The following is an 11,146-nucleotide window of genomic DNA, read 5'->3' on the forward strand; positions in this document are numbered from 1 at the left end:
AACTCAAAGTAACAAAGTAACTAAAAGTAACTAAAAGTAACTAAAAGTAACAAAGTAACAAAAAGTAACAAAGTAACAAAAGTAACAATACAACTAGTGCAAAGTAACGCGATAAACGTAACAAAGTAACGATAGCAAAGTAACGCAGGCGGAAGTAACGTAGCAACGCAAACGCACGCAACGTAACGTAACGTGTATCGCAACGTAACGCAACGCAACGCAACTAACGTATAGTAACGTAACGTAGCAACGTAACGTAAAGTAATTGTTTTATTTTTCCTCTTTATAGATGTTTTTTCATTATAAATTCATTATTAATCTTTCCTCCTCCTCTTTTATAACGTGCGAACGAAAGTAACGTAAAGCAACGTAGTAACGTAAAGTAACGTAAAGTAACGTAACGTGCATGTAATGTTTTCGTTTGTAACGTAAGCAGCGTAACGTAACGTAACGCAACGCAACGTAACGTAACGTAACGTAACGTAACGTAAAGTAACGTAAAGTAACGTAAAGTAACGTAAAGTAGATAGATAGATAAATAGAGATCGATGTAATTTTATTGATCCCAAATTGGGAAATGATTGTGTTACAGCAGCATGTCCAGGGCGTTGCAAATAGAGTGAAGAACAAGAGACACAATGGATTCTTTGATGCTACAACGTGATATGATAATAATCTAAACATCTAAAGTGTTTAAAACATTAGTATAGACCTGTATGGCTATAATGACTTAGTTTAATCTTTACCTGTGAACAATTACAACATAGAAAGTATTATCAGCAGCAAAAGTTTATTTTGTATTTGTGTATTTTTGGTTTTCCAATGCTTGAATATCAAGCCTCATGTCCACATTTGAAACAAGTTATCACAAAAACCACAAATCAAAATCGTTTCAATATTTTGTTCATTTCCCTTGTGACAGCATTGGTTCATAAATAAGTGATTTAACTCCGACCTTGTTCATTTGCACCTCAGTGAAAGGATGGATTTTTAAAGTGACAGGATTTTTAATGACCTTCAAATCTACATCGTCATCATTATTACATTAGAGAGACAGTGGGAGATGATATCGAGCTTGTGTGGTGCTTTCTGTTTGAGTGTGTAAGCAGCTGGGGTCGTGCACGTCAACCAAGAAATCAAACACTTTCTTGTTTCCAAACTTTGATGTCATTACACTTCTCCCTCCAATTAGTATGGAGCTACAACAGTACCAAACACGGCATCCCATCTGTTTGCATAGCCTGTTTGTGTTTGATCAGTGTGCGATCGTGCGAGTGCATATGAGGGAGGACGGGGGACACATTGTGTATTTTGGAACAAGGTGTCGCAAATTCCTCATTTATAGGAATCTGGAGCATCTGATTCACTGCATTGTTCTCCAAATCTCCAGAGAGGATTCTACATCCTTTGTGTGTGCGATGACAGCTGATTAAGTTTGTCCTTTGTCGGCCTCCTGACAGCCTGATATTAAACAAATGAGCCACGGTTCACACTTTAAACAAATGAAAGGACAAATCAGGCGGACTCCAGTCTCAACATCTCATATGGCGTCTTTCTGTGTTGAGAAATTTGACTGCGCTATAATTATTAATCCTCTTAACGAGCTGAATGTAAAGTGGAGCCCAGAGGAGCCCGGCCGCGGCCTTATCTTTGACAAACGGCTGAGCATCCTAATTGCACTGACAGATCTGACAGGATAAATTTATACCACTAACGTGACTCACAGAGAGCACAGAGACAAGCTGGAGTGTCAGTTCTACTTTAACTATTTATTTCTGTACCGTAGCCTATATATCTTTTATTATATCACAGTCTTATAATTACAACTGAAAACCACTGCATCAAAATTGAACATTTTGAGTCATATTCATCCCTGATCTCATGTGCAATGAGTTATTTAAAGTTATTTTGACAAAGCGTTAGTGTAGTGTCATATACTAGGGTTGGGCAGTGAAGGAAAAAGTATTCAGTAGTTTACTTGAGCAAAATTAGTAGAAATACTCAGTTACACGTAAAAGTCCTGCATTCAAATTTGTCCTTAAATCAAAGTACCAAAATATGAGCATCAAAATATACTTAAAGTACCAAAAGTGAAAGTACTCATCACACAGAAAGGCCCATTTTGGACCATTTCAGTATTAAAATACCCCCATCAGGAAGCTATGCTTTCTCCTCTGTCTGTTTTCATTTAGTTAAAACTACACAACGGATTTCCATGAAACTTGGTGGAAGTATGGGACATTAGCCAAAAAAGAATTGGGCGCAGATGGAAAAAAAGGATGGATCCAGGAATTACATTGCATTTTTTGACATTTTCACCAATTTCGCAGGGAATAATTAAATTAAAAGACCAGATATGTTTAAGGGACTGATATCTATGAGTGTTGGCAATTTGGTGCAGATCCCAATAAAAATCTAGTGGTTTCTGTGTGGGGCAGGATTTTTTAAGCCACTGCACAATAATACATTTCTCTGCAGATCCAAACAAAGGTTTAACATTGTGAGGTAAGAACCTTGATGGAGGTATGTGCTCCATTCTAGATATTTATGAAGTAATGTGTGTACTTCCCCTTCAATGTTGCATCTGATAAAGATGAAGTACATTTTAACAACTTTATGTACAGCTGGATATCTTAATCTATGCCATATTCTACTTCTTAATTGACTTTGAATTATTAATCCATAAGTGCAAAGTAACCGAAGCTGTCCTGTAAATGTGGTGGAGCAGAAAGAACACTGATTAAAAAAGTGCTTGTAATTTTGAACATAGGATATGCACTTTATTTTGTGAAAGTTTTAAGCTTAAACTTAAACTTGCTGTAACACTGGGTCATAAATAATCACATATTTGAAAACTGTAAATGAAAAAATAGTATCAAATTAGACAGTTATATATATATAAAAAGAACACTAGGTCAAAACCATTTGTACCAGATAAATTGTACTGCTATACGAACCCCACACTACATGGATTTTGTGTTTGTGTTCATTTAATGACTGAAAATCACAGTATGCACTGGGCAGCATATTGAGGGATTGTGTAACAGGAGTGTAATATCCTTGTTGATGTAGATAACAAGACGTGATAATAGGATTAGGAGGAAATTATACCTCTGGTCTATAAAGATCCCGAGTCTGAGCACATGTTGGGTGACAGCAGCCGGCCTGATTAAAGTGACAGATGTGGGTGCAGACATCTTCCCAACAACCCTCATTAAAATATAACAACAAACATTAGAAGTCCCCTGCATGAATATGACCCCCCCAGTAAATCACACACAGCTGCTTGTGGTGATTAGCTGAGGGTGTCACAACCGTTTACGACAGTTTGGGGCCGATTTCATCACGGTAGCTTGTTTCTATGCCGTCCACAGATCGGCTGCAGACAAGGTGAAAACAAGGAGGGAGTCGATCTCTCATGTTTGCATTAAAGGGCGAAATGAGTGCACATGATTCAACCTCATCCACAGAGCACAGACGGCGAAACTTCTGGATCTGTTAACAACAATTAACTGGTGGAAATCTTTGTGAATTCAGATTTACTTGGATGAGATTTCCAGTTTGTCTACTCTCCTCCCACCTGCTTTGCCCCTGGAGCCTTATCAGGATGCAACAAGCATCTTGCACTGGCAGGCAGCTCTCCTGTATCCTGACCCAGCCTGTAATCTTCTGACTCGCAGGCTGTCACCCAGACAAAGACACAAATGCCAGCAGGAAATGAACAGCATCAACTTTTATTATTTTGATTAATTTGTCTTCTTGGCAGGTACAACAGAAAATAATGAAAACCGTTCTTGTTTCTAACATTCAAAAAAGGGGAAAGAAGAAAGTCTTGGATCAGATGTCGGAGCTGGTTCCAGGGAGCTTTAACGCTTGTATATTAATGTGTGGTAACCAGCTGAGGTTTCTCCTCTGAATAATAAAAAATGAATGCACACTCACATTTGATGAACAATGTTGATGTTTGGTTTCCCACTCACAGACACCATGAAAAAATGATAAGGCAAAAGTAAACTCCTCCTCACAGAACAACCCTTAATGTCTGGAAGCTGCGGAGTCACGTGCAGCTGACTGAGGAGCGAACAGGATCTCCGGGGCCGACCGTGTGTAAGGGCGAATAACTGGGCTCTAATATTACCAGATTCATGCATCACCACGCTGCTTCTTTTAAATAGAAGCATAGCACTTGGCAGCACCACATGTACAGCAGCATACACGATAAGTAGAATATGCGGCTACTGGTTGATTGACAATCTTGATAAAATTTGTATCGGCTGTGTGGGACATTTTGTATCCATCCCTGTGTCGTACAGCCGCTGAAAGTATAATTACAGTTCAAGAGCACGGGGCTCCCAAAATGTCAATGTTGTTGCTTGCAGCTGTTAAATTGCAGCAAAAATGAACGGCTGCAGCAGATAAGCAATATCTAGTTATTACCAGCCTCCTGCCCTCAAACCCCTCCACGTAATGCTGATTCAATTCCAAGAAATCGCTGTATGAAGCAAAACACTCGATAACATGTTGATTGGAGGAACCAGAGATAGCGACACGTCTCGGATGAAGTGTGGAATCCTCAGACAAATTTTCTGAGCGCTACTCATGATTAGTAATGAACATTTTACACAGTATGTGAAGTTGAAAAATACATTGCTTTGCCAAAAAAAGACAAACGAAGGCTTCAGAGAAGAAAATTCACAGATGAGATGATATTCACATTTTATTTATGCTGCGATAACTAAATGGACCAGTCTTTTACCTGGAGGATGAAGACAGGATCATCAGGCAATACTGAGTATGTTTTATATGAAAGAAAGAAACAACCGAAAAACTGTTGGATCAATACGATATTAATAATATGACAATATATCAAGAAGAATAGTACATTTTCTTTTACATCACCTCTACATACTGGCGGTATTGTGCTTTGATAAGACTTTTGCAACTAGAATACAGATACAGAAATAAAATTTAAAACCCCCACAAAAGAAGAACTAAAAAACGACGTCACCTCATCCAGGAGTCGAGATAAGAAGAAATGAAGTCGAACGAAAACGCTTTAACTCATCTGGCACATGTGAAAACGGAAATAAAATAAAACGGATGACAAATTAAATTTAAATTGCAGCTCATCCAGTTGCAAAATAGAGTCTCGCTGTACCTGCTTGGGTACTGATGTTGGCACACACACACACACACACACACACACACACACACACACACACACACACACACGACTCACGCACACGGAAACATACATGGGATGTATCATCTGTCTATCATTGAGGCAAACTTGGTAATTATATGTATGTTCAAAATAAAAAAAGAAATTAAAAAACATGCACTGGACGAATACAAGCATGCATTTACATGATGAGACCTGAAATCTTCACCAGTACAGGTTTTAAATGGTAGATGATGCAAACTCTACCACTACCACTGCCGCCACGACCCCCCCTGAAAGTATCCCCCGCCCCACACCCCCGACTACACTCACTGGGAACAAAGATACATTCGCAAACAAACTACACAAAGTCCAGCTGTTGTTTCATGGAGAGCACTGCAACGGTTACAGATGTTGCTACATGTACAGTGGAGTAAGCAGTATGGGTGTGTGTCCCACCAGCAGGCCAGTGTCGTGTGAAACAGTTGTGTTCTGCTGTGTTTATATATAAAGGCATGGGGGCTCTTTTTTCTGATAATGGTGAGATAACTGTACATTTTCCCTTATTCATTTTTTTTTTTTTACACTTTTTTTGTCTTTTGAAAGAGAGAGGTCCGTGTTGGCAAGGTTCCTCCATGAGCATCCTTTGCGGCAGTATTCCAGAGGAAAACACAGAGACAGAAGAGTTAACTGACAGATTTATATTTGGGATATCCTCTCCACTTTGCCTCAGGTGAAAGTTTCTTCGCCGTTTTGGATTTGTCCTCCGTTTCGAAGAAAAACAAAGTGCCTCTGTTCGACTTCGTATCAGTTCCTCGCACTTCCCCCGTGTTGGATAGTTCTTGTTGTGTGGTTGGCTTTGGTTGCATAACACGCACTTTGATGCTCCACCTCGGGGTCTGCTCAGCAAGTGAAGTCTTCAAAGTTACCCTGGGCCGGGTGATGAGGTAGCATGTTGCCAGGATACGTTGATGGTGTACGCAGGTTCTCGCAAGGAGCCTGACAACGAGAGAGAACGCACAGAGGTAAGATGGAGGAGAGAGGCGGATGAAGAAGAAGAAGTGATGAGCAGAGGAGGAAGCGGTGAGATAAAGGGAAGGAAAAAGCGCAGCGGAGGTGGCATCACATCCAGAACAAATTGGAGAAAACCTTAGTCATAAAAACACATGACATGAGCAACAAGCAGGGCCAGGAGGCAAGAGGAAACTAATTCATGACAACTGCACAGAAAAATAATGAAAAAATAACCAAGTAAAGTCATGAGAGCAGCTCAGATTAGCAGCTCCTCCCTCCCTGTTTCTGTGCTCGGGCTCTGACTTATAATTAAAGTGATCTAGCTGCATTTACACTGGGAAATAAGTGAGCTGTCACACCTTCTAAGGCTCTAATTCCAGACTGTCCCTGCTGCTCCTGTCCCCCAGCTTTGATTAAATTCAAGCCACTTTCCGCTCTCCTACTTCTCTCTCGCTCTCTCTTTCTCTCTCTCTCTCTCTCACTCTCAATTTTCGCTCCCTCACATCCCAATCTCTCCATTTTCGTGTCTCTCAAGTCTTTTCCTCCCCCCCCGAATTCCTCCGTCTCTATCCCTGGACTCTTTCGTTTGCTTCTCCCTTCCCTCCATCACCACCTCCTTCACTCCGGCTGCAGTCTAGACCAGTGAGGACAAAGGGGAGAGTGTGCCCCTGTCAAAGCCAGTGAGACACAGTGAAAGTACTTAGCAGCTGCCTACTGACATGGCGTTTCACATCATCCAGGCTCAGCACAGCTCCCCTGTCATTGTTGTTGTGGCCTTTGTGTTTCTTCTTCACGCAGCGGCACATCTTATACTTGATCACCTGAAAATAGGCAAGCACACACATCACTGACCTTCTGGGATCAAAACACATTATTACCTCAGTTACCTTAGTTGGTTTGTATGTTTGTTTCTAAGCAAGATTAGGAATAACAGCTTTCCACGAAACTTGGTGGAAGGATGTGATATGCGTCATGGAAGAACCTGAAAAAACCTGGATTAGGGGGCAGCTCCGGGAATTAATTTTCATATATAATAATAATCATAATCATAATTTCACAAACTTCCCAGTGAATAATTAATGGTTACAAAAATATATTGTCAAATTTTGGACTTTGGTTGGTGCAGCTTGACTGAATTTAAGGGGACCATTGGGCCTCGGCAGAGGTATGTGTCTACTGAGTGTTATTCCAGTTTGTTTATCCGTCTGGCAGCAGGATTATGCAAAAACCGCTATCTGAGACATTTTGTGTACGGGTGGGGAATGACCCAAGAAAGAATTTCAGAGCATATCTGAATAAACTTGCGGAGCCAGGCTTTTTTCCCAACTTTCTTTACCATGGTAAGACTGGGCATTAGCCTTGGCGGAGACTCAAATGAGATCAATTTTATGCGTCTATAAACATGTTTCTCCATCGATCCTGCACATGAGCTAGTGCTGCCTCTCATCCTGTCCACCTCCAGCAGCTTAAATCAAGGACTAACAGACTCTGGAAGAAGAGAGAGTAAAGAAGAACCACACAGCCCAGGGTAACCCTAACGAGAACAGACAGAGACATCCTGACTAATCTAAAACATAATACAGCAAAAATGTTAATGTATTCAGCGTTGCTGCAGCTAAGATGTGAGTACGTCACAGAGATGAGGTGCAGGCTTGTGAAGGACGGAGTTAGTCATGCGCACAAAAACACGTACTGGTGTGAAAAAAACTGTCAGTCCAATACTGGACAGTACAAAATGAAACAAACAGTGTCTGCTCCCATCATGCTAAGTGACGAAGATATACAGTACGTCCAGCTCCAGCTGTTGTGTAACAACATTGACTGTACCACAGATTTTCATTTTTAATCAAAGTAAAAGGCTCCAGATAATGCGAGAGGTTTTTCTAAAATGAGATATTCTACCTCATATAGATAGTCGAAGAGTTCAAGGATGGTGAGGATGCTGGCTCCGATGAAAAGACCCATCTGACCTCCAATGTCCCCTGGAAAGATAAATCAAAAATCACAAATAGTAAATTAATAAATGACCAATGGTGGAGTGAGTACACAAAAGTACAAATAAATAGACAAAAATGTAATCAAGTTAAAAGTACCATATAACTTTTCAACTTGAGACTGAAATAAGTAAGTGTTTGCGTTTAAATATAACTAGTGCTGCTGTAGGAGGCGGGGTCTAAGCTACTTGCCCACTGATTGGATCAGTGAACTAATTTCCCTCTCGTTATTTATAACTTATAAATATATATAAAAAAACTATCTGAACATATAATGCAATGCACTGTCAATATGTAGTGGAGTAGAAAGTTCAGATATTTGCTGATAAACGTGGTGGAGTAACATTGAAAAGTTCATGAAAAATGTACTTAGGCTTTAAAATGAAAAGCCACAATGATGACACAAGTCTTTGTGTTACTGTCACTTTGATCAAACACATCTGCCATGTTGCACACTGAGAACTATACATGACACCTGACAGTTCCTTACCCAGAAGACCGGCCAATTCATAGGCTTTCTTTTGTTCAATGGTCTCGTAGTTCAGTGCTTCAAAGTAGATATCCAGCACCAGAATGTTATCACTGCAAACAGAGCGGGAAACACACAGTCATAAGTCACATTATCAAATATCTCTTCTCATCAGAGATTTAAAGGAGAAGACGACGACTTCCTGCTGATAGCAGAGCGGACGCATCAAGTGTAGCAAATAACCTGCTGCAATTTCCCAAAGGTGGGCCTGGTCACTGAGGAATACAAGGGAAATGATGAGAGCTGTTTGAGTCTGTACCATGTTAAAGTTTCAAACTTGTGACTTCAGCAGAAAGAAAAAAGGGACGGGATTAGTGTAAAGGCCCAGGGCACGGCAGTCGGTTATTTTGACTCCTGAATATCCTCTCTGAGTCTGACTCCACACCCCCCTGGAGTTGAGATCAAAACCTCGTATTGACTTTGTACTTTCCTTTTTGTGCTTGGGGGCGCTGGTTTACTATATTTAAGTCAAGTTGATCATTATTAACTGTCAGTCTCAAAAGAAATGAGATGGAGATGTACTTTGACAACATTGACATGCAAGGTACACTTTTATATTCAGCTGTTTATTGATTATCGTTTTTGTATTTCAAGTCCCTCTAACTTTCTAAAACTACTTACTTTAATTTATTATTTCATCAGTTTATTCACACTTTTTAACTATTACACAATTATTACACTTGTTTATTATTTTACATGTGCTTCATATTTTCTTGCTTTAAGCTGTTTCAACTGTTCATTACTTTTCGCTGTAGCTCAGCTATTTATTCACATCTTGAAAAAAAAAAATTTGAATTATTTATCGACTGTATTTTAAGCATTCATCCAGTACTTTATGCAAATTGTTGAGATATACACACTCAACCAGTCACGACTCAGTTGCAGCTGTCAATCATGACTTTTCCAGACGTTTTGACTGCATCAAATGAAGAATGTGAACCAAACTTACAGGAAAACGAGCACTTGAACATATATCAGAGTGATGAGAACTACCGAACTGACAAGAAACCATCTTTGAGAAAAAAATATCCAACGTGTACTTTGACTTTATATTTTGGTCCCATCCATTAACATGGAGGAGGCTGGGTTTATGACCTATAGTGCAGCCAGCCACTAGGGGACGTAAAGACGATTTGACTTCACTTTTTGGGAGCGGTCATGTCATCCATCTTTTTATATAGTCTATGGTTTAGACTTGTCACTTAAAGCTCCTTAAATGTTTCCATGTACCTCAATGGGAACAAACAGTTACCCCCTGTGGTACAAGTGGTCCTGGTTCTAAGTGTGTGTTGTTGTCACTGATTATTCTGAAGTGTTTTCTTATGATTCATACAGGCGCGTCTATGTGAGGTGTCATCTCACAGTTTGCTGTCAGCTGTTCGTACTGTGAGTGAATAACCTGTAATACATCTGATCAGAGCTACTATCCACAGCCCATAATGCTGTGTGGCTGTGTGTCCCGTGGGGAAAGACGGTTCACTGCCACAGACGTCAGTTTCACACCAGTAAACACTCGCTCGGAAATACAGCCAATCCAAAAAAATTTGACTAGATGAACTCACATCTGTGCTCAGGGAAAAACCTTCAGAAGGGAGAAGGGGAAGGTTTGTGCATCGCTCTCAATATTCGTGTAGGAAAAAAAGTGATTCAACTGTTATTGTGTCGTCTCCTTATTTCCCTGAACTACTTTGAGCTTTTCAGTAGATTTGGCAAAGACACACTCAGTACTTGGCTGATTAAGTTAATCTTTGACTGGAAGCTGTATTTTCTATTTCCTTATCTCAGTGAGAAAAAGGCAGGTTTGAGTTGAGCGGGTGATCTGGTTACAGCAGTTACTGTGCAGCCTTCGAGCCGACACACTCGAGATCAATCAAATAGAAAATGTAACTTGGCTTTGTGAACTTTTTTCCTTCTTGTTTATGCTGGTGACTGACATAGATGACACGACCTTGTGTATTGAGAGAATTACAATGCGGCTTTAAAGCTGTTTGTGCGATAAAGAGGTTTAATCCGATTAAAACGATGGTAAACATCAGGTTTTAGCCTTAGTGCATCATCATCGAGACCAGGAGCACATCTGAGAATTACCAGCACTGTGTGGCTAAACAGGGATACAGTGAGAAACCCATTAGTGAGGAGAGGGGACTAACGGCAGAAGCATAAACCTGCATTATCAACTACGGGTTTTTCATTCCTAGAAATTCTCTTGAAATCATTTCACTGCTGTTACACAATTTTCTACAATCAAGCCTGGAAACAACATGAAAAGAAGTCCATTATTTCTTATCTCCACCAAGGAGGTGCTGTTTTCCCTCCTGCTGTTTTCCCCACTACAGAGTGGATTTCCACAAAAAGGTGGAAGGATGGAGCATGTCACAAGAAAACCTATTAAATGTTGGCACAGATTTCTTTAAAATTGTGAGATCTGGTGTTTTTCAACATTATCAC

General features: G+C 40.1%; 1 protein-coding gene across 3 annotated transcripts in view; it reads right to left on the bottom strand.

Annotated features, from left to right (window-relative positions):
• Window positions 1-4,704: 4,704 nt before the first annotated feature.
• Window positions 4,705-11,146, bottom strand: part of asic1b (acid-sensing (proton-gated) ion channel 1b) — a 148,206-nt gene continuing 141,764 nt past the window's right edge. For all 3 annotated transcript variants that reach the window (XM_035153312.2, XM_035153310.2, XM_047339354.1), the window contains 4 exons: window positions 8,660-8,751; window positions 8,078-8,157; window positions 6,895-6,996; window positions 4,705-6,160 (listed from right to left, as the gene is read on the bottom strand). In XM_035153312.2, coding sequence (XP_035009203.1) covers window positions 6,065-6,160; window positions 6,895-6,996; window positions 8,078-8,157; window positions 8,660-8,751 — 370 coding nt within the window. In that variant the 3' untranslated portion in view covers window positions 4,705-6,064. The remainder of the gene's footprint in view (window positions 6,161-6,894; window positions 6,997-8,077; window positions 8,158-8,659; window positions 8,752-11,146) is intronic.

This window comes from Hippoglossus stenolepis, chromosome 3, assembly GCF_022539355.2.
Source record: "Hippoglossus stenolepis isolate QCI-W04-F060 chromosome 3, HSTE1.2, whole genome shotgun sequence".
NCBI lineage: Eukaryota > Metazoa > Chordata > Actinopteri > Pleuronectiformes > Pleuronectidae > Hippoglossus > Hippoglossus stenolepis.